Source organism: Oncorhynchus mykiss, chromosome 11 (assembly GCF_013265735.2).
Source record: "Oncorhynchus mykiss isolate Arlee chromosome 11, USDA_OmykA_1.1, whole genome shotgun sequence".
NCBI lineage: Eukaryota > Metazoa > Chordata > Actinopteri > Salmoniformes > Salmonidae > Oncorhynchus > Oncorhynchus mykiss.
The window spans coordinates 3,683,590-3,710,403 of record NC_048575.1 but is presented as its reverse complement, the minus strand read 5'-3'; the positions used below and the strand labels follow the sequence as shown (position 1 = coordinate 3,710,403).

Genomic DNA, 26,814 nt, shown 5'->3' with positions numbered 1-26,814 from the left:
TCTACCCGCGACAGAATAAATCAAACACAGAGATTATTTACATTTAGTTCAACATGTCTGTTATCTGTCTGAAACAATACCATCTCCTCCACGTGGAATGGAAAGGTCAGCAACATTAAAATAAACATCCAACATGATGAATACCATAACGGAACTGTCTGTGAGACCGGGGCCATTTAGATCCCACTATCTGGGCCCGTGTTCTCCTCAGTTCCTCTGTAATCACTGCGATCTGATGACGCACGCGGTCCGGACGGCGTCACGGGTCCTCGGTCCGTAGAGGAGGCTATCCCTATTCCTCCACCGTTACGCTACGTTTTTTCACCGAATGGGAAAAGACGGAATAACCAGCGCGCCGCAACGACAGTCTACGTCCCAAAATGGCACCCTATTCCCTATACAGTGCACTACCTTTAACCAGGGTCTATAGGGAATAGGGTGCACTACCTTTAACCAGAGTTTATAGGGAATAGGGTACACTACCTTTAACCAGAGTCTATAGGGAATAGGGTGCACTACCTTTAACCAGAGTCTATAGGGAATAGGGTACACTACCTTTAACCAGAGCCTATAGGGAATAGGGTGCACTACCTTTAACCAGAGCCTATAGGGAATAGGTTGCACTACCTTTAACCAGGGCCTATAGGGAATAGAGTGCACTACCTTTAACCAGAGTCTATAGGGAATAGGGTGCACTACCTTTAACCAGAGTCTATAGGGAATAGGTTGCACTACCTTTAACCAGAGCCTATAGGGAATAGAGTGCACTACCTTTAACCAGAGCCTATAGGGAATAGGGTGCACTACCTTTAACCAGAGCCTATAGGGAATAGGGTACACTACCTTTAACCAGAGCCTATAGGGAATAGAGTGCACTACCTTTAACCAGAGCCTATAGGGAATAGGGTGCACTACCTTTAACCAGGGCCTATAGGGAATAGAGTGCACTACCTTTAACCAGAGTCTATAGGGAATAGGGTGCACTACCTTTAACCAGGGTCTATAGGGAATAGGGTGCACTACCTTTAACCAGAGCCTATAGGGAATAGGGTGCACTACCTTTAACCAGGGTCTATAGGGAATAGGGTGCACTACTTTTGACCAGAGCCTATAGGGAATAGGGTACACTACCTTTAACCAGAGCCTATAGGGAATCGGGTGCACTACCTTTAACCAGGGTCTATAGGGAATAGGGTGCACTACTTTTGACCAGAGCCCATAGGGAATAGGGTGCACTACCTTTAACCAGGGCCTACTGAGAATAGGGTGTCAATTTGGAAGCAGTCCCAGTTTGTATTTAGAAGGATCAGTCCCAGTTTGTATCAGAAGGATCAGTCCCAGTTTGTATCAGAAGGATCAGTCCCAGTTTGCATCAGAAGGATCAGCCTCAGTTTGTATCAGAAGGATCAGCCTCAGTTTGGGGGCTGGGGGCTGTGCTTTGGCAAAGTGGGTGGGGTTATATCCTTCCTGTTTGGCCCTGTCCGGGGGTGTCCTTGGATGGGGCCACAGTGTCTCCTGACCCCTCCTGTCTCAGCCTCCAGTATTTATGCTGCAGTAGTTTATGTGTCGGGGGGCTAGGGTCAGTCTGTTATATCTGGAGTACTTCTCCTGTCCTATTCGGTGTCCTGTGTGAATTTAAGTGTGCGTTCTCTAATTCTCTCCTTCTCTCTTTCTTTCTCTCTCTCAGACGACCTGAGCCCTAGGACCATGCCCCAGGACAACCTGACATGATGACTCCTTGCTGTCCCCAGTCCACCTGGCCGTGCTGCTGCTCCAGTTTCAACTGACCTGAGCCCTAGGACCATGCCCCAGGACTACCTGACATGATGACTCCTTGCTGTCCCCAGTCCACCTGACCGTGCTGCTGCTCCAGTTTCAACTGTTCTGCCTTATTATTATTCGACCATGCTGGTCATTTATGAACATTTGAACATCTTGGCCATGTTCTGTTATAATCTCCACCCGGCACAGCCAGTAGAGGACTGGCCACCCCTCAGAGCCTGGTTCCTCTCTAGGTTTCTTCCTAGGTTTTGGCCTTTCTAGGGAGTTTTTCCTAGCCACCGTGCTTCTACACCTGCATTGCTTGCTGTTTGGGGTTTTAGGCTGGGTTTCTGTACAGCACTTTGAGATATCAGCTGATGTACGAAGGGCTTTATAAATACATTTGATTTGATTTGATTTGAGTTTGTATCAGAAGGATCAGCCTCAGTTTGTATCAGAAGGATCAGCCTCAGTTTGTATCAGAAGGATCAGATATGAGCAGGAAATGTCATGGGACTGGAGAGAGCACCTGTAGGACCATTACACAGGATGTTATTCCAGCTGACATAATGTTACGGTCATAACCAAATCACCAAGAGGGATGGAGGGGTGGAGGGATGGAGGGATGGAGAGATAGAGGGGTAGAGGGATGGAGGGATGGAGAGATAGAGGGGTAGAGAGATGGAGTGATAGAGGGATGGAGAGATAGAGGGGTAGAGGGATGGAGAGATAGAGGGGTAGAGGGATAGAGAAATGGATTTGCTCCACTCTACTGCGTTCCACCAGGGAAAAGACATACAAATTCTGACCCAGATGGAATGCAGGAAGCAGGTGTGGTGGCTCCCAGAGGGGGAGAGGAACGCTGGAAACACTGGAGGGAACGCTGTGGAAGTTCCGGAATGACTCATCAGAATCAGTTGACAGAGGAGACACCAGGATAGGACGACACGACAGTACAACAGTAAAATGCTGTTTCTTCATGACGTCATCGCAGGCGGCTGTAATAGAGATATTAAATACCCAGCCTGCTGCTACTGACAGCTTAAGAGGGAAAACCTTCTGAATTAACATGATCATTTCCCACGTGGATCACAACATTTCTCTTAATCCAACTATATTATATATAATATTATATATTTGATTAATAAATTATGTTTCTGCGTCTGGTCTCGATATGCTTGGGAACCATGAATACTCTCTCTGAGTGCTAGGACTTGACCCGTTGATTAAGAGGGGGAAAATAGCAGATGAGAAATGATGCCCATTCGCAGCTACATTAAGCATATAGAAGATTAATTACGACCACTGTGAATTACCAGCTTCACTTAATTAGTACCCCCCCCCCCCACCAGGGTCCTTTCTGTATTAATCAATACGGTTCTCTATGGTGTTGATGAACATGATGGATCAGGTGTGACTGGTCTCTTAATGATACCGTGTTCCATCAACAAGCTCTTACCCTCCGTCGACACGGCTCTTACCCTCCGTCGACACGGCTCTTACCCTCCGACACGGCTCTTACCCTCCACCCTACGACACGGCTCTTACCCTCCACCCTCCGTCGACACGGCTCTTACCCTCCGCCCTCCGACACGGCTCTTACCCTCCACCCTCCGACACGGCTCTTACCCTTCACCCTCCGACACGGCTCTTACCCTCCGTCGACACGGCTCTTACCCTCCGCCGACACGGCTCTTACCCTCCACCCTCCGACACGGCTCTTACCCTTCGTCGACACGGCTCTTACCCTCCACCCTCCGACACGGCTCTTACCCTCCGTCGACACGGCTCTTACCCTCCACCCTCCGACACGGCTCTTACCCTCCACCCTCCGACACGGCTCTTACCCGCCGTCGACACAGCTCTTACCCTCCATCGACACGGCTCTTACCCTCCACCCTCCGTCGACACGGCTCTTACCCTCCGTCGACACGGCTCTTACCCTCCGCCGACACGGCTCTTACCCTCCGTCGACACGGCTCTTACCCTCCGTCGACACGGCTCTTACCCTCCACCCTCCGACACGGCTCTTACCCTCCGTCGACACGGCTCTTACCCTCCACCCTCCGACACGGCTCTTACCCTCCGCCCTCCGCCGACACGGCTCTTACCCTCCACCCTCCGACACGGCTCTTACCCTCCACCCTCCGTCGACACGGCTCTTACCCTCCGCCGACACGGCTCTTACCCTCCGCCGACACGGCTCTTACCCTCCGCCCTCCGTCGACACGGCTCTTACCCACCGTCGACACGGCTCTTACCCTCCGTCGACACGGCTCTTACCCTCCGCCCTCCGCCGACACGGCTCTTACCCTCCGTCGACACGGCTCTTACCCTCCACCCTCCACCCTCCGCCGACACAGCTCTTACCCTCCGCCCTCCGTCGACACGGCTCTTACCCTCCGTCGACACGGCTCTTACCCTCCGTCGACACGGCTCTTACCCTCCGTCGACACGACTCTTACCCTCCGTCGACACGGCTCTTACCCTCCGTCGACACGACTCTTACCCTCCGTCGACACGGCTCTTACCCTCCGTCGACACGGCTCTTACCCTCCGTCGACACGGCTCTTACCCTCCGTCGACACGGCTCTTACCCTCCGTCGACACGACTCTTACCCTCCGTCGACACGGCTCTTACCCTCCGTCGACACGACTCTTACCCTCCGTCGACACGGCTCTTACCCTCCGTCGACACGGCTCTTACCCTCCGTCGACACGACTCTTACCCTCCGTCGACACGGCTCTTACCCTCCGTCGACACGGCTCTTACCCTCCACCCTCCGTCGACACGGCTCTTACCCTCCGTCGACACGGCTCTTACCCTCCACCCTCCGCCGACACGGCTCTTACCCTCCGTCGACACGGCTCTTACCCTCCACCCTCCGCCGACACGGCTCTTACCCTCCGTCGACACGGCTCTTACCCTCCGCCGACACAGCTCTTACCCTCCGCCCTCCGTCGACACGGCTCTTACCCTCCGTCGACATGGCTCTTACCCTCCGTCGACACGGCTCTTACCCTCCGTCGACACGGCTCTTACCCTCCGTCGACACGGCTCTTACCCTCCGTCGACACGGCTCTTACCCTCCGCCCTCCGTTGACACGGCTCTTACCCTCCGCCCTCCGCCGACACGGCTCTTACCCTCCGTCGACACGGCTCTTACCCTCCACCCTCCACCCTCCGCCGACACAGCTCTTACCCTCCGCCCTCCGTCGACACGGCTCTTACCCTCCGCCGACACGGCTCTTACCCTCCGTCGACACGACTCTTACCCTCCGTCGACACGGCTCTTACCCTCCACCCTCCGTCGACACGGCTCTTACCCTCCGCCCTCCGCCGACACGGCTCTTACCCTCCGTCGACACGGCTCTTACCCTCCACCCTCCGTCGACACGGCTCTTACCCTCCACCCTCCGACACGGCTCTTACCCTCCACCCTCCGACACGGATCTTACCCCCACCCTCCGACACGGCTCTTACCCATCACATTAGAATATGACTGTAGGATTTACAGAACATCACCCCCCCCCCCCCCCCTCCCCCTGTCTGAGTCAGGACCTGTGATGCATCTGACCGTCACGTTAGTGTGTCGTCCATTAAAGGGAACTAAGTGATTCAGTGGGGGGTCACTCTCGCTCTCCGTCTCTCTAACCGTCCCCCTCTCCTTCTCCTTCTCTCTCAATTCAATTCAATTCATTGGCATGGGAAACACGTGTTAACATTGCCAAAACAAGTGAAGTAGATAATATACAAAAGTGAAATAAATAATACAAATTAACAGTAAACATTACACTCCAAAATAATAAAGACATTTCAAATGTCAAATGTCACATTAAAGGTCAAATAAAAAAGGTAAAAAAATACTATAAAAATGTGCAAATGGTTGAAGTTGAAAAGGGAAGATTAATAAGCATAAATATGGGTTGTATTTACAATGGTGTGTGTTCTTCACTGGTTGCCCTTTTCTCATGGAAACAGGTCACACATCTTGCTGCTGTGATGGCACACTGTGGAATTTCACCCAGTAGATATGGGAGTTTATCAAAATTGGGTTTGTTTTCAAATTCTTTGTGGATCTGTGTAATCTGAGGGAAATATGTGTCTCTAATATGGTCATACATTGGGCAGGAGGTTAGGAAGTGCAGCTCAGTTTCCACCTCATTTTGTGGGCAGTGAGCACATAGCCTGTCTTCTCTTGAGAGCCATGTCTGCCTACGGCGGCCTTTCTCAATAGCAAGGCTATGCTCACTGAGTCTGTACATAGTCAAAGCATTCCTTAAGTTTGGATCAGCCACAGTGGTCAGGTATTCTGCCGCTGTGTACTCTCTGTGTAGGGCCAAATAGCATTCTAGTTTGCTCTGTGTTTTTGTTAATTCTTTCCAATGTGTCAAGTAATGATCTTTTAGTTTTCTCATGATTTGGTTGGTGTCTAATTGTGCTGCTGTCCTGGGGCTCTGTGGGGTGTTTGTGAACAGAGCCCCAGGACCAGCTTGCTTAGGGGACTCTTCTCCAGGTTCTAGAGGAACTAGACTTTAATGGAACACCATTATTTTTGTCTCACTGAGATTTACTGTCAGGGCCCAGGTCTGGATGAATCTGTTCAGAAGATCTAGATGCTGCTGTAGGCCCTCCTTGGTTGGTGACAGAAGCACCAGATCATCAGCGAACAGTAGACATTTGACTTCAGATTCTAGCAGGGTGAGGCCGGGTGCTGCAGGCTGTTCTAGTGCCCGCGCCAATACATTTATATATATGTTGAAGAGGGTGGGGCTTAAGCTGCATCCCTGTCTCACCCCACGGCCCTGTGAGAAGAAATGTGTGTGATTTTTTGCCAATTTTAACCGCACTCTTGTTGTTTGTGTACATGGATTGTATAATGTTGTGTGCTTTTCTCCCAACATCACTTTCCATCAGTTTATACAGCAGACCCTCATGCCAAATTGGGTCAAAAGCTTTTTTGAAAATCAACAAAGAATGAGAAGACTTTTGCTTTGTTTTGTTTGGTTGTCAATTAGGGTGTGCAGGGTGAATACGTGGTCTGTTGTACGATAAATTGGTAAAAATCGAATTTGACATTTGCTCAGTACGTTGTTTTCTCTGAGGAAATGTACGAGTCTGCTGTTAATGATAATGCAGAGGATTTTCCCAAGGTTGCTGTTGACGCATATCCCACAGTAGTTACTGGGGTCAAATTTCTCTCCGCTTTTGTGGATTGGGGTGATCATTTCCCCTGTCCTCTCTTACCATCCCCCTGTCCTCTCTTACCATCCCCCTGTCCTCTCTTACCATCCCCCTGTCCTCTCTTACCATCCCCCTGTCCTCTCTTACCATCCCCCTGTCCTCTCTTATCCCCCCGTCCTCTCTTATCCCCCTGTCCTCTCTTATCCCCTGTCCTCTCTTACCATCCCCCTGTCCTCTCTTATCCCCCTGTCCTCTCTTATCCCCCTGTCCTCTCTTATCCCCCTGTCCTCTCTTATCCCCCTGTCCTCTCTTATCCCCTTGTCCTCTCTTATCCCCTGTCCTCTCTTACCATCCCCCTGTCCTCTCTTACCATCCCCCTGTCCCCTCTTACCCCCCCTGTCCTCTCTTACCATCCCCCGCTTCTTCTCTCTCTTATCATGCCCCATTTGGGACCCAGATTCAGAAACCTAATATAGAAAACACTGATCTTCAAGTAATATAGAATAATTACTGTTCTATAATATCACAGTATTTCTGGCACAGCTTGGCCTCCTCTCTATCTCCCCTGTGTCATTGTCTCTCTCTTCCTCCCTATAGCGCCCTCTCCTGGTCTCTCTCTATTCAACGGGCTCTATTGGCATGGGAAACATGTGTTAACATATAACATATTATATCATATATAACACATGTTGCCAAAGCAAGGGAAATGGATAATAAACAAAAGTGAAACAATCTCCCCTCTCCTCCTCTCTCTCTCCCCCCCTCTCCCTGTATCCCCTCTCTCTCTCTCCCCCCCTCTCCCTGTATCCTCTCTCTCTCTCTCTCTCTCTCTCTCTAAAGCAGTATAACCAGTATTAGCAGTATAACCAGGATAAGCAGTATAACTAGGATATGCAGTATAACCAGGACAAGCAGTATAACTAGGATATGCAGTATAACCAGGACAAGCAGTATAACCAGGATAAACAGTATAACCAGGATAAGCAGTATAACCAGGACAAGCAGTATAACCAGGATAAGCAGTATAACCAGGATACGCAGGATAAGCAGTATAACCAGGATACGCAGTATAACCATGATAACAGGATAAGCAGTATAACCAGGATAAGCAGTATAAGCAGTATAACCAGGATAAACAGTATAACCAGGATAAGCAGTATAACCATGACATCCAGGATAAGCAGTATAACCAGGATAAGCAGTATAACCAGGACAAGCAGTATAACCAGGATAAGCAGTATAACCAGGATACGCAGGATAAGCAGTATAACCAGGATACGCAGTATAACCATGATAACAGGATAAGCAGTATAACCAGGATAAGCAGTATAAGCAGTATAACCAGGATAAACAGTATAACCAGGATACGCAGTATAACCATGACATCCAGGATAAGCAGTATAACCAGGATAAGCAGTATAACCAGGACAAGCAGTATAACCAGGATAAGCAGTATAACCAGGATAAGCAGTATAACCAGGACAAGCAGTATAACCAGGATAAGCAGTATAAGCAGTACAACCAGGATAAACAGTATAACCAGGATAAGCAGTATAACCATGACAACCAGGATAAGCAGTATAACCAGGATAACCAGGATAAGCAGTATAACCATGACAACCAGGATAAGCAGTATAACCAGGATAAGCAGTATAACCAGGATAACAAGTATAACCAGGATAAGCAGCATAACCAGGATAAGCAGTATAACCAGGATAAGCAGTATAACCAGGATAAGCAGTATAACCAGGATACGCAGGATAAGCAGTATAACCATGACAACCAGGATAAGCAGTATAACCAGGATATGCAGGATAAGCAGTATAACCATGACAACCAGGATAAGCAGTATAACCATGACAACCAGGATAAGCAGTATAACCAGGATAAGCAGTATAACCAGGATAAAAAGTATAACCAGGATAAACAGTATAACCAGGATAAGCAGTATAACCAGGATAAGCAGCATAACCATGACAACCAGGATAAGCAGGATAAGCAGTATCAGCAGTATAACCAGGATAAGCAGTATAACCAGGATAAGAAGGATAAGCAGTATAACCATGACAACCAGGATAAGCAGTATAACCATGACAACCAGGATAACCAGGATAACCAGTATCAGCAGTATAACCAGGATAAGCAGTATCCAGTATCAGTGGTTGTTAAGGTTGCGAGTTAGTTACTTTCAGTGGTTGTTCGTGTTGCAAGTTAGTTACTCACAACTGTAAGGACCAATACTTTACACGCAGTCAGACAGAAGACAATCTGTAGCCGACCACCTGTATCACTATTCATTACAAAATGGCCGCCCAATCCCCTTCCTTACACAAGCACCATGAATGGTTTCACATTAGGCAGTAGTGCCATCTAGTGTTAACATTATTGTTTCTGGGGAACAATTGTTACCACACACGGGGTGACGAGAACGTCTCAACAACAATGATTGTTAGATACGTTACTTTTAAAACAATGAACAAATAGGACTGAAAAAGGCTTCAATATGACTCAGAAATACTGAAAAAGACTTCAACTTCCTGTTTGATTCTCATTAAGATGATCGCTTCAACATGTCAAAAGAGGATTTCATCCTGGTATCACATTCCTCCCACACTTCCTCCACTCCTCCACTCCTCCCACACTTCCTCCACTCCTCCCGCACTTCCTCCACTCCTCCCACACTTCCTCCACTCCTCCCACACTTCCTCTCCTCCTCCCACACTTCCTCCCACACTTCCTCCACTCAGATAAAAGACGAGAAAATATAAGAGGAACGATAAAAACAGAAAGACCTCCAGACAGACAGACAGGACAGAGAGAGACAGACAGACAGACAGACAGACAGACAGACAGACAGACAGGACAGACAGAACAGAGAGAGACAGACAGAGAGACAGACAGACAGAGACAGACAGACAGGACAGAGAGAGACAGACAGACAGGACAGAGACAGGACAGAGAGACAGACAGAACAGAGAGAGACAGATAGAGACAGTCTCTCTGTCCTGTCTCTGTCCTGTTTGTCTCTCTCTGTCCTGTCTGTCTCTCTCTGTCTGTCTGTCTGTCCTGTCTGTCTCTCTCTCTGTCCTGTCTGTCTCTCTGTCTGTCCTGTCCTGTCTCTATCCTGTCTCTGTCCTGTCTGTTTCTCTGTCCTGTCTATCTACCTGGAAGTGACCAGGGCAGAGAGCAGCAACATATCCTCTGTGTCTGAACTAAATAAGGTAAGACGGCCTCTCTACCCTCTCTGTCCTGTCTGTCTCTCTCTGTCCTGTCTGTCTCTCTCTGTCCTGTCTGTCTCTCTCTGTCTTGTCTACCTGGAAGTGACCAGGGCAGAGGGGCAGCAACATATCCTCTGTGTCTGAACTAAATAAGGTAAGACGGCCTCTCTACCCTCTCTGTCCTGTCTGTCTCTCTCTGTCCTGTCTACCTGGAAGTGACCAGGGCAGAGGGGCAGCAACATATCCTCTGTGTCTGAACTAAATAAGGTAAGACGGCCTCTCTACCCTCTCTGCATTCCAGCACGGGGAGGGGGACCATTAATCCAAAACCTCTGACGCTTTTATGGTGGTTTGGAAATACTGGCGATGACAGAGACAGAGAGCAAGGGCCAAGCTTTAATCTGTTTAGAAAAACACCAGCGTCCTGACGATAAGAATACCCCGGACCGAAACACATCTGGGGCACAAGGATGAAAAGGAGAATCCTGGTTTTACCCATCAGACACACAGCAACATGGGCCTGAACAGGGACACTACAGTTACACGCTTGCACTTGTTGGAAGTGGAAGAAAATAGCCCCCCCCCCCCCATAAAAACAACATGAAAGATTCAGCACCATGTTGGACAGTAAGGAGGGTAGCCTAGTGGTTAGAGCGTTGGACTAGTAACCGGAAAGTTGCAAGTTCATATCCCCGAGCTGACAGACGGACGGACGGACGGGCGGACGGACAGGACAGAGGCTAGGGTCCTACAAATCTGTCGTTCTGCCCCTGAAAAGGCAGTTCCCACTGTTCCTAGGCCGTCATTGAAAATAAGAATTTGTTCTTAACTGACTTTGGGTTTGGCCTTCGAAGTAACAATGTGACCGACTGCGAAATGGTATTTTAAAGTAGAGACTCCGAGCTAAAAAATGGTAGATCAAACCCTACTGTTGAGGAAACAATGGGCAGTATGCTGCAGTAGTTTATGTGTCGGGGGGGCTAGGGTCAGTCTGTTATATCTGGAGTACTTCTCCTGTCTTATCCAGTGTCCTTTGTGAATTTAAGTGTGCTCTCTCTAATTCTCTCTCTCTGTCCCTCTCCCTCCCGGAGGACCTGAGCCCTGGGACCATGCCTCAGGACTACCTGGCATGATGACTCCTTGCTGTCCCCAGTCCACCTGGCCGTGCTGCTGCTCCAGTTTCAACTGTTCTGCCTGTGGCTATGGAACCCTGACCTGTTCACCGGACGTGCTACCTGTCCCAGACCTGCTGTTTTCAACTCTCTAGAGAGAGCAGGAGCTGTAGAGATACTCTGAATGATCGGATATGAAAAGCCAACTGACATTTACTCCTGAGGTGCTGACCTGTTGCACCCTCTACAACCACTGTGATTATTATTATTTGACCCTGCTGGTCATCTATGAACATTTTAACATCTTGGCCATGTTCTGTTATAATCTCCACCCGGCACAGCCAGAAGAGGACTGGCCACCCCACATAGCCTGGTTCCTCTCTAGGTTTCTTCCTAGAGTTCTGGCCTTTCTAGGGAGTTTTTCCTAGCCACCGTGCTTCTACACCTGCATTGCTTGCTGTTTTGGGGGTTTTAGGCTGGGTTTCTGTACAGCACTTTGAGATATCAGCTGATGCACGAAGGGCTTTATAAATAAATTTGATTTGATTGATGGAGAGCTCTTCTTTGTCCCATTCAGCATCGTTCACACCCTCTCTATCTCCACCCATTCTCTTTAAGGGTTGATCCGAGCGTTCTGTCCAATCAACAGCAGTCAAGCACCCGAGCTAACTGGCTAACAGTCGTCGCAGTGACATTCTATTGAAATGGACACTTGCATCGTGGAGTCTTTTGTTAAGAGATGTGGCTAGCTAGCTAAACAATGAACCACAATCACAACTCATAACGTTGCCACTCTGAATGAATCTGCAGGTAGCTAAAGCTAACCAACCAATGTTATATAGCTAACATTAGGCTATAGCTAGCTAACATTAGGCTATAGCTAGCTAACATTAGGCTATAGCTAGCTAACATTAGACTATAACTAGCTAACATTAGGCTATAGCTAGCTAACTTTAGGCTATAGCTAGCTAACATTAGGCTATAGTTAGCTAACATTAGGATATAATTAGCAATGCAAGTGGCTCTGAGATATTAATAATATTACTACACAGATCATACACGTAACATTAGCTAGCTAGGTAACAGTACACTTTAACTGGGGCGGCAGGGTAGCCTAGTGGTTAGAGCGTTGGACTAGCAACCGGAAGGTTGCAAGTTCAAACCCCCGAGCTGTCGTTCTGCCCCTGAACAAGGCAGTTAACCGTCATTGAAAATAAGAATTTGTTCTTAACTGACTTGCCTAGTTAAATAAAGGTAAAAATGGCACTTGTCTTTTCCTACCCAACTCTGACTTTGCTTCTTTGAGGTCAAATGTACTGCTGTGGTCGCCTCATCTAGTCATCTAAAGATGAGGCGACCACTAAGCTAGCTATAGCCCACTAACTCTAAGTCGCTCTGGCATCTGCTAAATGACTCAAATATAATGAATGAAGAAACAACCAAATGGTTTGGCCGTGCGAGGTGGTCAGACTCACCTCTGGTTGAACATGCCTCTGAAGTTATAGTTGGCTCTGTAGTTGGGCATGGGCTTGGGGTCCAGGGGACGGTAGATGGCTGGCTCACCTCTCTTCATAGCCAGACCATTCAGCTCCACCGTAGGGGTGATACTACCTACAGGAGGAGAGAGGGGGGGGGGGGAGGTAGACAGAGAGTCAGAGAGAGAGAGAGAGAGAGGGAGAGAGGTAGAGCGAGAGAGGTAGAGAGAGGGAGAGAGAGAGTGAGGTAGAGAGAGAGGTAGAGAGAGACGTAGAGAGAGAGGTAGAGAGAGAGCGTTAGAGAGTTAGAGAGAGAGGTAGAGAGAGAGAGGTAGAGAGAGAAGTAGAGAGAGAGAGGTGTAGAGAGAGGTAGAGAGAGAGGTAGAGAGTTAGAGAGGTAGAGAGAGAGGTAGAGAGAGAGAGTTGGAGAGTTAGAGAGAGAGGTAGAGAGAGAGGGGTAGAGAGAGTTAGAGTTAGAGAGAGAGAGGTAGAGAGAGAGAGGTAGAGAGAGAGCGTTAGAGAGTTAGAGAGAGAGGTAGAGAGAGAGAGGTAGAGAGAGAAGTAGAGAGAGAGAGGGGTAGAGAGAGTTAGAGAGAGTTAGAGAGAGAGAGGTAGAGAGAGAGAGGTAGAGAGAGAGATAGAGAGAGGTAGAGAGAGAGGTAGAGAGAGAGAGTTAGAGAGAGAGGTAGAGAGAGAGGTAGAGAGAGAGGGAGAGAGAGAGAGGTAGAGAGAGAGGTAGAGAGAGAGAGGGGTAGAGAGAGGTAGAGAGAGAGGTAGAGAGAGAGAGGTAGAGAGAGAGGTAGAGAGAGAGAGAGAGAGGGGTAGAGAGAGAGAAGTAGAGAGAGAGGTAGAGAGAGAGAGGGGTAGAGAGAGGTAGAGAGAGAGAGGTAGAGAGAGAGGTAGAGAGAGAGGTAGAGAGAGAGAGGCAGAGAGAGGGGTAGAGAGAGAGAGGCAGAGAGAGAGAGGTAGAGAGAGAGGCAGAGAGAGAGGTAGAAAATATAATTACTAATTACTAATTACTAATTACTAATTACTACTAAGAAATAACAAAAAAACAGAGCAAACTAGAATGCTATTTGGCCCTACACAGAGAGTACACAGTGGCAGAATACCTGACCACTGTGACTGACCCAAAATTAAGTAAAGCTTTGACTATGTACAGACTCAGTGAGCATAGCCTTGCTATTGAGAAAGGCCACCGTAGGCAGACATGGCTCTCAAGAGAAGACAGGCTATGTGCACACTGCCCACAAAATGAGGTGGAAACTGAGCTGCACTTCCTAACCTCCTGCCCAATGTATGACCATATTAGAGAGACATATTTCCCTCAGATTACACAGATCCACAAAGAATTTGAAGACAAATCCAATTTTAATAAACTCTCATATCTACTGGGTGAAATACCACAGTGTGACATCACAGCAGCAAGATGTGTGACCTGTTGCCACGAGAAAAGGGCAACCAGTGAAGAACACACACCATTGTAAATACAACCCATATTTATGCTTATTTATTTTATCTTATGTCCTTTAACCATTTGTACATTGTTAAAACACTGTATATATATATATATATATATATATATATAATATGACATTTGTAATGTCTTTATTGTTTTGAAACTTCTGTATGTGTAATGTTTACTGTTAATTTTCATTGTTTATTTCACTTTATATATTCACTTTATATATTATCTACCTCACTTGCTATATTATCTACCTCACTTGCTTTGGCAATGTTAACACGTTTCCCATGCCAATAAAGCCCTTGAATTGAATTGAATTGAATTGAGAGAGAGAGAGAGAGAGGTAGAGAGAGAGAAGTAGAGAGAGAGAGGTAGAGAGAGATAGGTAGAGAGAGAGAGAGTTGTCCTCCTCTAACCCTGGTACTGTCCCTGGTACTGTCTGGATAGGCCGAGGCCCACGGCTGTCCTCCTCTAACTATGGTACTGTCTGGACGGGCTGAGGCCCACGACTGTCCTCCTCTAACCCTGGTATTGTTCCTGGTACTGTCTGGATGGGCCGAGGCCCACGGCTGTCCTCCTCTAACTATGGTACTGTCTGGATGGGCCGAAGCCCACGGCTGTCCTCTAACCCTGGTACTGACCCTGGTACTGTCAGGACGGGCTGAGGCCCACGACTGTCCTCCTCTGACCCTGGTACTGTCTGGATGGACTGAGGCCTACGACTGTCCACCTCTAACCCTGGTACTGTCTGGATGGACTGAGGCCTACGACTGTCCTCCTCTAACCCTGGAACTGTCTGGATGGACTGAGGCCTACGACTGTCCTCCTCTAACCCTGGTACTGTCTGGATGGACTGAGGCCTATGACTGTCCTCCTCTGACCCTGGTACTGTCTGGATGGACTGAGGCCTACGACTGTCCTCCTCTAACCCTGGTACTGTCTGGATGGACTGAGGCCTACGACTGTCCTCCTCTAACCCTGGTACTGTCTGGATGGACTGAGGCCTACGACTGTCCTCCTCTGACCCTGGTACTGTCTGGATGGACTGAGGCCTACGACTGTCCTCCTCTAACCCTGGTACTGTCTGGATGGACTGAGGCCTACGACTGTCCTCCTCTGACCCTGGTACTGTCTGGATGGACTGAGGCCTACGACTGTCCTCCTCTGACCCTGGTACTGTCTGGATGGACTGAGGCCCACGGCTGTCCTCATCTGACCCTGGTACTGTCTGGATGGACTGAGGCCTACGACTGTCCTCCTCTAACCCTGGTACTGTCTGGATGGACTGAGGCCTACGACTGTCCTCCTCTGACCCTGGTACTGTCTGGATGGACTGAGGCCTACGACTGTCCTCCTCTGACCCTGGTACTGTCTGGATGGACTGAGGCCTACGACTGTCCTCCTCTGACCCTGGTACTGTCTGGATGGACTGAGGCCTACGACTGTCCTCCTCTGACCCTGGTACTGTCTGGATGGACTGAGGCCTACGACTGTCCTCCTCTGACCCTGGTACTGTCTGGATGGACTGAGGCCCACGGCTGTCCTCATCTGACCCTGGTACTGTCTGGATGGACTGAGGCCTACGACTGTCCTCCTCTAACCCTGGTACTGTCTGGATGGACTGAGGCCTACGACTGTCCTCCTCTGACCCTGGTACTGTCTGGATGGACTGAGGCCTACGACTGTCCTCCTCTGACCCTGGTACTGTCTGGATGGACTGAGGCCTACGACTGTCCTCCTCTGACCCTGGTACTGTCTGGATGGACTGAGGCCTACGACTGTCCTCCTCTGACCCTGGTACTGTCTGGATGGACTGAGGCCTACGACTGTCCTCCTCTAACCCTGGTACTGTCCCTGGTACTGTCCCTGGTACTGTCTGGATGGACTGAGGCCTACGACTGTCCTCCTCTGACCCTGGTACTGTCTGGATGGACTGAGGCCTACGACTGTCCTCCTCTGACCCTGGTACTGTCTGGATGGACTGAGGCCTACGACTGTCCTCCTCTAACCCTGGTACAGTCTGGATGGGCCGAGGCCAACGGCTGTCCTCCTCTAACCCTGGTACTGTCTGGATGGACTGAGGCCTACGACTGTCCTCCTCTGACCCTGGTACTGTCTGGATGGACTGAGGCCTACGACTGTCCTCCTCTAACCCTGGTACTGTCTGGATGGACTGAGGCCTACGACTGTCCTCCTCTGACCCTGGTACTTTCTGGATGGACTGAGGCCTACGACTGTCCTCCTCTAACCCTGGTACTGTTCCTGGTACTGTCTGGATGGGCTGAGGCCTACGACTGTCCTCCTCTGACCCTGGTACTGTCTGGATGGATTGAGGCCTACGACTGTCCTCCTCTAACCCTGGTACTGTCTGGATGGACTGAGGCCTACGACTGTCCTCCTCTGACCCTGGTACTGTCTGGATGGACTGAGGCCTACGACTGTCCTCCTCTAACCCTGGTACTGTCTGGATGGACTGAGGCCTACGACTGTCCTCCTCTAACCCTGGTACTGTCTGGATGGACTGAGGCCTACGACTGTCCTCCTCTGACCCTGGTACAGTCTGGATGGGCCGAGGCCAACGGCTGTCCTCTAACCCTGGTACTGACCCTGGTACTGTCTGGACGGGCCTAGGCCTCGGCAACTCTCTCTGAATGTACTGTAAAATGTACAGAGTGATTGTAGGGTAAAATGTACAGAGTGATTGTACTGTAAAATGTTTTGGAACACAGTTATTGAACTTTGGTTTTAGTTTTCTCTCTCATGTGTTGCCATTGACCAGGACCCTGGTGTTGAGAGCCTGCAGATCAACTGGAGGTTCAATCTGGTGCAACGTAGAATTTCTCAGTACAACATCCCTATAATAATAAAATCACAAATAAGACATCTAAATGACCTGGGTTGCTGTTGACGTCCATTGTAGGAGAGCGAGGAGCGGGCCTGGGCAGAAGGCTCTCAGTGAGGGCAAGGCAGGCGGTGGAGTGCTGAGCCTTCTTGATGCTGGTGCCCTCCGCCTCCCACACCTGCTCCTCCAGACACAGCTGCACTGTAAAGATCTGTCCACAGCGCCACCCAGTGGACAGGAGGGAAAACACCAAAATTAACATTACATCAAGTCATTTAGCTGAGCAGACACTAAACCAGACAATTAACATTACATCGTCATTTAGCTGAGCAGACACTAAGCCAGACATTTAACATTACATCAAGTCATTTAGCCGAGCAGACACTAAGCCAGACATTTAACATTACATCAAGTCATTTAGCTGAGCAGACACTAAGCCAGACATTTAACATTACATCGCCATTTAGCTGAGCAGACACTAAGCCAGACATTTAACATTACATCGTCATTTAGCTGAGCAGACACTAAGCCAGACATTTAACAATTCATCAAGTCATTTAGCTGAGCAGACACTAAGCCAGACAATTAACATTACATCGTCATTTAGCTGAGCAGACACTAAGCCAGACATTTAACATTACATCGTCATTTAGCTGAGCAGACACTAAGCCAGACATTTAACATTACATCGTCATTTAGCTGAGCAGACACTGAGCCAGACATTTAACATTACATGAAGTCATTTAGCTGAGCAGACACTAAGCCAGACATTTAACATTACATCAAGTAATTTAGCTGAGCAGACACTAAGCCAGACATTTAACATTACATCGTCATTTAGCTGAGCAGACACTAAACCAGACATTTAACATTACATCGTCATTTAGCTGAGCAGACACTAAGCCAGACATTTAACATTACATCGTCATTTAGCTGAGCAGACACTAAGCCAGACATTTAACATTATATCGTCATTTAGCTGAGCAGACACTAAGCCAGACATTTAACATTACATCGTCATTTAGCTGAGCAGACACTAAGCCAGACATTTAACAATTCATCAAGTCATTTAGCTGAGCAGACACTAAGCCAGACATTTAACATTACATCAAGTCATTTAGCTGAGCAGACACTAAGCCAGACATTTAACATTACATCAAGTCATTTAGCTGAGCAGACACTAAGCCAGACATTTAACATTACATCAAGTCATTTAGCTGAGCAGACACTAAGCCAGACATTTAACATTACATCAAGTCATTTAGCTGAGCAGACACTAAGCCAGACATTTAACATTACATGAAGTCATTTAGCTGAGCAGACACTAAGCCAGACATTTAACATTACATCAAGTCATTTAGCTGAGCAGACACTAAGCCAGACATTTAACATTACATCAAGTCATTTAGCTGAGCAGACACTAAGCCAGACATTTAACATTACATCAAGTCATTTAGCTGAGCAGACACTAAGCCAGACATTTAACATTACATCAGGTCATTTAGCTGAGCAGACACTAAGACATTTAACATTACATCAAGTCATTTAGCTGAGCAGACACTAAGCCAGACATTTAACATTACATCAGGTCATTTAGCTGAGCAGACACTAAGACATTTAACATTACATCAGGTCATTTAGCTGAGCAGACACTAAGACATTTAACATTACATCAAGTCATTTAGCTGAGCAGACACTAAGACATTTAACATTACATCAAGTCATTTAGCTGAGCAGACACTAAGACATTTAACATTACATCAAGTCATTTAGCTGAGCAGACACTAAGACATTTAACATTACATCAAGTCATTTAGCTGAGCAGACACTAAGACAGACAATTAACTGTAATAGGGCTCCATTGCATAAAAATCTAATTTTGCAATCACACATGTCTTACGTCAACGAAAGACATTGGGTTGGCTGTGTCGTTAGGAGAAGACAGACCAACACAGAGTTGGCTGTGTCGTTAGGAGAAGACAGACCAACACAGAGTTGGCTGTGTCGTTAGGAGAAGACAGACCAACACAGAGTTGGCTGTGTCGTTAGGAGAAGACAGACCAACACAGAGTTGGCTGTGTTTTTAGGAGAAGACAGACCAACACAGAGTTGGCTGTGTCGTTAGGAGAAGACAGACCAACACAGAATTGGCTGTGTCGTTAGGAGAAGACAGACCAACACAGAGTCGGCTGTGTCGTTAGGAGAAGACAGACCAACACAGAGTTGGCTGTGTCGTTAGGAGAAGACAGACCAACACAGAGTCGGCTGTGTCGTTAGGAGAAGACAGACCAACACAGAGTTGGCTGTGTCGTTAGGAGAAGACAGACCAACACAGAGTTGGCTGTGTCGTTAGGAGAAGACAGACCAACACAGAGTTGGCTGTGTCGTTAGAAGACAGACCAACACAGAGTTGGCTGTGTTTTTAGGAGAAGACAGACCAACACAGAGTTGGCTGTGTTTTTAGGAGAAGACAGACCAACACAGAGTTGGCTGTGTTTTTAGGAGAAGACAGACCAACAGAGTTGGCTGTGTCGTTAGGAGAAGACAGACCAACACAGAGTTGGCTGTGTTTTTAGGAGAAGACAGACCAACACAGCTGTGCGTAGTTGATGTAAATCAGTGATGGTGTAAATCGGTGATGGTGTAAATCGGTGATGGTGTAAATCAGTGATGGTGTAAACCAGTGTCAGTGTAAATCAGTGATGGTGTAAACCAGTGTCAGTGTAAATCAGTGATGGTGTAAACCAGTGTCAGTGTAAATCAGTGATGGTGTAAACCAGTGTCAGTGTGAATCGGTGATGGTGTAAATCGGTGATGTTGTAAACCAGTGATGTTGTAAACCAGTGATGGTGTAAACCAGTGATGGTGTAAATCAGTGATGGTGTAAACCAGTGAGGGTGTAAATCAGTGTCAGTGTAAACCAGTGATGGTGTAAATCAGTGATGGTGTAAACCAGTGATGGTGTAAATCAGTGATGGTGTAAACCAGTAATGGTATAAATCAGTGATGGTGTAAATCAGTGATGGTGTAAATCAGTGATGGTGTAAACCAGTGATGGTGTAAATCAGTGTCAGTGTAAACCAGTGATGGTGTAAATCAGTGATGGTGTAAATCAGTGATGGTGTAAACCAGTGATGGTGTAAATCAGTGATGGTGTAAATCAGTGATGGTGTAAACCAGTGATGGTGTAAATCAGTGATGGTGTAAATCAGTGATGGTGTAAATCAGTGATGGTGTAAATCAGTGACGGTGTAAATCAGTGACGGTGTAAATCAGTGATGGTGTAAACCAGTGTCGGTGTAAATCAGTGACGGTGTAAATCAGTGACGGTGTAAACCAGTGATGGTGTAAATCAGTGATGGTGTAAATCAGTGACGGTGTAAACCAGTGATGGTGTAAATCAGTGACGGTGTAAACCAGTGATGGTGTAAATCAGTGATGGTGTAAATCAGTGACGGTGTAAATCAGTGACGGTGTAAACCAGTGATGGTGTAAATCAGTGATGGTGTAAATCAGTGATGGTGTAAATCAGTGATGGTGTAAACCAGTGTCGGTGTAAATCAGTGATGGTGTAAATCAGTGATGGTGTAAATCAGTGATGGTGTAAATCAGTGATGGTGTAAACCAGTGATGGTGTAAATCAGTGTCAGTGTAAACCAGTGATGGTGTAAATCAGTGATGGTGTAAATCAGTGATGGTGTAAACCAGTGATGGTGTAAATCAGTGATGGTGTAAATCAGTGATGATGTAAACCAGTGTCGGTGTAAATCAGTGATGGTGTAAATCAGTGATGGTGTAAATCAGTGATGGTGTAAACCAGTGTCGGTGTAAATCAGTGATGGTGTAAACCAGTGTCAGTGTAAACCAGTGTCAGTGTAAATCAGTGTCAGTGCAAATCAGTGTCAGTGTAAATCAGTGTCAGTGTAAATCAGTGACGGTGTAAACCAGTGTCAGTGTAAATCAGTGACGGTGTAAACCAGTGACGGTGTAAACCAGTGACGGTGTAAACCATTAGTCGTGTCACTTTGAACAGGGAAGTCATGCTTCGGGAGGCTGGGTACCTTAGCGTGTGCAGGGCCTCTCTCGTTGAGCAGCTTGTACTGCGGTTGGATCCTGTTGAAACGGGCTAACTCATTCACCAGACACATGGGAGTTTTCTCTTTAGGGTTTGCCATGTTCTCCTGGGGTGGGCCTGGACCAGACGAGTTGTTACATTGTTATGAGGAGAGAAAAGAACAACAATAACGTGTTAAATCACCAACAATCATCAATAATAGTCATTATTGTCATTGACGAAAGGAAAACTGATTTTGGGCTGAGATGAGATGTCTGTTTATTTCAACTCCTGGTCTGTGTGGAAGAACCGTACCACGACGCCAGTAACTAGTACCGAACTATACCGTAGAAGAAGGAAAGGTCACTTCTCTTTTCACACTTTCCTTGATAGCTACTTTAGCTTTAGCTACTTTTTGTGACGTGTTGCCGTCTCGTCTGGCTATCTTCGGATGAATTGTAAGTCGCTATGGACAAGAACAAAAATATAAATGACGTACCGTGTTGCCTGTCAGGTTAGGTACTGTGACAGCAACAACAACAACAGAAGGATTACTCCATGCAAATGGACCAATAAAACACGTAGTGTATAGGTCTATGTAGGCAGACACAGGGGCAGTAAACTAGTACTAGCCTATAGACCTGGGGTTATTCAAATCTGACCCTACGAGGTCACGAGTGCTGCTGGTTTTGTTCTACCTGATCTTTAACTGCACCCCCCTGGTGTCCCAGGTCTAAATCAGGCCCTGATTAGAGGGGAATCACCCACATGGTGTCCCAGGTCTAAATCAGGCCCTGATTAGAGGGGAATCACCCCCCTGGTGTCCCAGGTCTAAATCAGTCCCCGATTAGAGGGGAATCACGCACATGGTGTCCCAGGTCTAAATCAGGCCGTGATTAGAGGGGAATCACCCACATGGTGTCCCAGGTCTAAATCAGTCCCTGATTAGAGGGGAATCACGGACATGGTGTCCCAGGTCTAAATCAGGCCCTGATTAGAGGGGAATCACGCACATGGTGTCCCAGGTCTAAATCAGGCCCTGATTAGAGGGGAATCACCCCCCTGGTGTCCCAGGTCTAAATCAGGCCCTGATTAGAGGGGAATCACCCACATGGTGTCCCAGGTCTAAATCAGGCCCTGATTAGAGGGGAATCACCCACATGGTGTCCCAGGTCTAAATCAGGCCCTGATTAGAGGGGAATCACCCACATGGTGTCCCAGGCCTAAATCAGGCCCTGATTAGAGGGGAATCACAGTGAAAAGCAGTGGGGATGACTTGGAGGTCCAGATTAGAATTTGACCTACCTGGTGAGTTGGCAGACACAGGGGTGTCGGGCCCATACCCGGCTGAGGGAGCGAGGCAGCCGGGGGTGGGCCCAGGGCCATTGACTGAGGGCTGTAGACCCAAGGGTCCTGGACTGGGCATGGCCCCGAGGGGAGACAGGGGGGAGAAGCCAGGGCCAGCCAGGGGCGTTGAGGTCTGCACTTTCACTTGAGCCATGCTCTATACCTGGCAGAGGAGCAAATATATATTAAACACACAAAACGAATGACGGGTGTGAGATGTGACACAGTAGCATGTATCCTGTAGCCAAATAATGTATGGCTATATAACAAGATTATGAGCATAGTACAGAAGTCCCCATGAAAGCCCTGTTCATTGTTTGTCCAGCGACCTTCCTCGCATCCCAAACGGCACCCTATTCCCCACATAATAGTGCACTACTTTTCAAGAGAAGTGCACTACACGAGGAATAGGGGAGGAGCCATTTGGGACGCAAGTCCTTTCGGCCAATGACGGCGCTGGACTGAGGTAAGTCGGCCAGGAAATGACATCACCAGAACCCAAACAGAGTAGTCTATCTAGCTCACATTCTGATCCGTTGGTGGTTAGTTAATGCGACCACACAATGATCCTTTATGCTCATGTCCCTGCTGCTAAAGCTCAACATCGAGGGAGCGAGGGAACAAGTGGGTACCCTATTCCATATTATAAATCTCACTACGTTGGATGCCATTTTGGAAGCACACAGAGTCATTGCAGCCAGAGAGAGACAACGCAGGGCAGTTCAACACAGGGCCTGTTCAACGCAGGGCTGTTCAACACAGGGACTGTTCAACACAGAGCCATTCAACACAGGGCCGCTCAACACAGGGCCGTTCAACACAGGGCCGTTCAACACAGGCCCCCCCCCCCCCCCAGTCACTCCAGTCACCCTAGTCATAAGACTGTTCTCTCTGCGACCGCACGGCAAGCGGAACCGGAGCGCCAAGTCGAGGTCCAAAAGTCTCCTCAACAGCTTCTACCCCCAAGCCATAAGACTGCTGAACAACTAATCAAAATGGCCACCTGGACTATTTACATTGACCCCCCCCCCCCCCCCCCCCCCCCCTCCCTCCCACTTTTTCACAATGCTGCTACACGCTGTTTATTATCTATGCATAATCACTTCACCCCTACCTACATGTACAAATTATCTCGACTAACCTGTATCCCCGCACACTGACTCTGTACTGATACCCCCTATATTTAGCCTCGTTAATGTTATTTTATGAATTGTTACTTTTTATTTAATTTGTAACTTTATTTAGTAAATATTTTCTTAAACACTATTTCTTGAACTACATTGTTGGTTAAGGGCTTGTGAAGTAAGCATTTCACCTGGCGTAGTCAGCGCACGTGACAACAACAACAAAAATGTATTTGATTACCCAATATAGTGGCCCTTATCCTTGTGTAGCCTACAGGATGAGGCCCTGGAGGTCCCTGAGGGCCACAGAGTCTTCACAGTAGAATCAGCTTTGTGGATCTATATTACAGTACTTGTATGTGTGTTTGATGCTATGACCTTAAGTGTATATGAAACCCTTTATCACATGAGACCTGGTTATAAACCTTCAGATGAGACCTGGTTATAAACCTTCAGATGAGACCTGGTTATAAACCTTCAGATGAGACCTGGTTATAAACCTTCAGATGAGACCTGGTTATAAACCTTCAGATGAGACCTGGTTATAAACCTTCAGATGAGACCTGGTTATAAACCTTCAGATGAGACCTGGTTATAAACCTTCAGATGAGACCTGGTTATATATAAACATTCAGATGAGACCTGGTTATATATAAACATTCAGATGAGACCTGGTTATAAACCTTCAGATGAGACCTGGTTATAAACCTTCAGATGAGACCTGGTTATAAACCTTCAGATGAGACCTGGTTATATATAAACCTTCAGATGAGACCTGGTTATAAACCTTCAGATGAGACCTGGTTATAAACCTTCAGATGAGACCTGGTTATAAACCTTCAGATGAGACCTGGTTATAAACCTTCAGATGAGACCTGGTTATAAACCTTCAGATGAGACCTGCTTATAAACCTTCAGATGAGACCTGGTTATAAACCTTCAGATGAGACCTGGTTATAAACCTTCAGATGAGACCTGGTTATATATAAACCTTCAGATGAGACCTGGTTATATATAAACCTTCAGATGAGACCTGGTTATAAACCTTCAGATGAGACCTGGTTATAAACCTTCAAATGAGACCTGGTTATAAACCTTCAGATGAGACCTGGTTATATATAAACCTTCAGATGAGACCTGGTTATAAACCTTCAGATGAGACCTGGTTATATATAAACCTTCAGATGAGACCTGGTTATAAACCTTCAGATGAGACCTGGTTATATATAAACATTCAGATGAGACCTGGTTATAAACCTTCAGATGAGACCTGGTTATAAACCTTCAGATGAGACCTGGTTATAAACCTTCAGATGAGCCCTGGTTATAAACCTTCAGATGAGCCCTGGTTATAAACCTTCAAATGAGACCTGGTTATAAACCTTCAAATGAGACCTGGTTATAAACCTTCAGATGAGACCTGGTTATAAACCTTCAAATGAGACCTGGTTATAAACCTTCAGATGAGACCTGGTTATAAACCTTCAGATGAGACCTGGTTATAAACCTTCAGATGAGCCCTGGTTATAAATCTTCAAATGAGACCTGGTTATAAACCTTCAGATGAGACCTGGTTATAAACCTTCAGATGAGCCCTGGTTATAAACCTTCAAATGTGACCTGGTTATAAACCTTCAGATGAGCCCTGGTTATAAACCTTCAGATGAGACCTGGTTATAAACCTTCAGATGAGACCTGGTTATAAACCTTCAGATGAGCCCTGGTTATAAACCTTCAAATGAGACCTGGTTATAAACCTTCAGATGAGACCTGGTTATAAACCTTCAGATGAGACCTGGTTATAAACCTTCAGATGAGCCCTGGTTATAAACCTTCAAATGTGACCTGGTTATAAACCTTCAGATGAGACCTGGTTATAAACCTTCAGATGAGCCCTGGTTATAAACCTTCAAATGTGACCTGGTTATAAACCTTCAGATGAGCCCTGGGTAGAAACCATCAGATAATCTTTGGATGGGAATAACACGTTTTCAAAGTGAGTTGTAATAAGCAGAATAACCAGCATCAGTAGTTGGGCCTACCACATGATCCAGTAATTAGTTGTATCAGAACACATGGTTTATTTTGGCTGACTTATATTGAGCATAACATGTCACATTACAATATAACTTGTTTTCTCCATGTGTGGCTAGTAGTTAGCTGTCCGGACAAGAGGCGAAAAGATACAACTAGTAAGTTAGCATGTGTGTTATTATTAGCCAGTTGAACTAACTAGCGAGCTAACTACCTAGCTGTAATAACAGAGCCAGCTGCCAACAACAACCACTAGCCAGCTGGCCTGCTGTCTAAAACCATCGGGAATTATATTCTATCAATATAGTCTTGATATTATTGCATGACATGACATGCTAACCAGCTAAACTAACTGTAGCTGCTCCTGCTGTGCTAACAGCAATAACCATCCCATGAAAAATGGATACCAAAACGTGCCGTAAACGTTTAGCTATATATATATATTTATATATAAAAGACACGTTGCAGATGTAACCGTGCATGGGTTAAATGAATGCATATGTGTTCTGCATTAGGTTAAATGAATGCATATTTGTTCTGCATTAGGTCAGATAATTAGCCAGCTAGCTAACCGGTTCTGAACTCTTCCAGTACGCTCGGGAACATCATGGCCGAACAGCCCTTTGGTTTGCATTTCGCTGCAGAAACCAGCCCGGTATAATTCACCAAGACAACACACACACATTCAGAGGTGACACAGGTCGAACAACAACCCCAAGGGCTATCTGAACACGAATACGTCGCTAATAAATAGACTATTCTTTACCTTTGTCCAGGGCCAGACCCCAGTTACACCTCCAACATTGGCAAACACTAAAGAGAACTGATGGATTTAGGAACAGACCACATCACAATTCCAGGAAAAAACGGATTATATTCGACACCGAAAATGTGATTTATGCACACAGTAAGTACACCTGCATATTGTAAGTTTAATTGTCGCCATTGCAATAGGTCGTACGGGTTACATAGGCAGTGCTAGAAGTGTTGTGATATTTTCCATGACACCCGTTTCTCCGGTGAGAATGGTTCAGTCTTACCTCCAGAGGGGAACACAGCCGAGCTGAGACCACCACAATCAATGTAGTCATCAAGTTCATGTAGCCGTGAATGGTATGGAATTATCAGATTTATAGCAATGGCAGCTGAATGATTCGAATATTGAATTGTGTTGTGATTTATTCATGATTGGCCAAA

The 26,814-nt window shown here is 47.0% G+C and overlaps 1 protein-coding gene across 4 annotated transcripts in view; it reads right to left on the bottom strand.

The window, feature by feature from the left end:
• stau2 (staufen double-stranded RNA binding protein 2) overlaps nucleotides 1–26,530 on the bottom strand; it is a 277,260-nt gene extending 250,730 nt beyond the window's left edge. For 2 of the 4 annotated variants that reach the window (XR_005034534.1, XM_036934668.1), the window contains exons 1-5: nucleotides 26,384–26,530; nucleotides 22,418–22,622; nucleotides 21,120–21,277; nucleotides 17,110–17,269; nucleotides 12,752–12,887 (exon numbers count right to left, since the gene is read on the bottom strand). Coding sequence is in view for 3 of the 4 variants with exons in the window: in XM_036934668.1 (XP_036790563.1) it covers nucleotides 12,752–12,887; nucleotides 17,110–17,269; nucleotides 21,120–21,277; nucleotides 22,418–22,613 (650 nt within the window). In the remaining variant the exon portion in view is untranslated. The remainder of the gene's footprint in view (nucleotides 1–12,751; nucleotides 12,888–17,109; nucleotides 17,270–21,119; nucleotides 21,278–22,417; nucleotides 22,623–26,383) is intronic. The other 2 variants (XM_036934669.1, XM_036934670.1) reach the window with 1 other exon arrangement.
• Nucleotides 26,531–26,814: the final 284 nt, after the last annotated feature.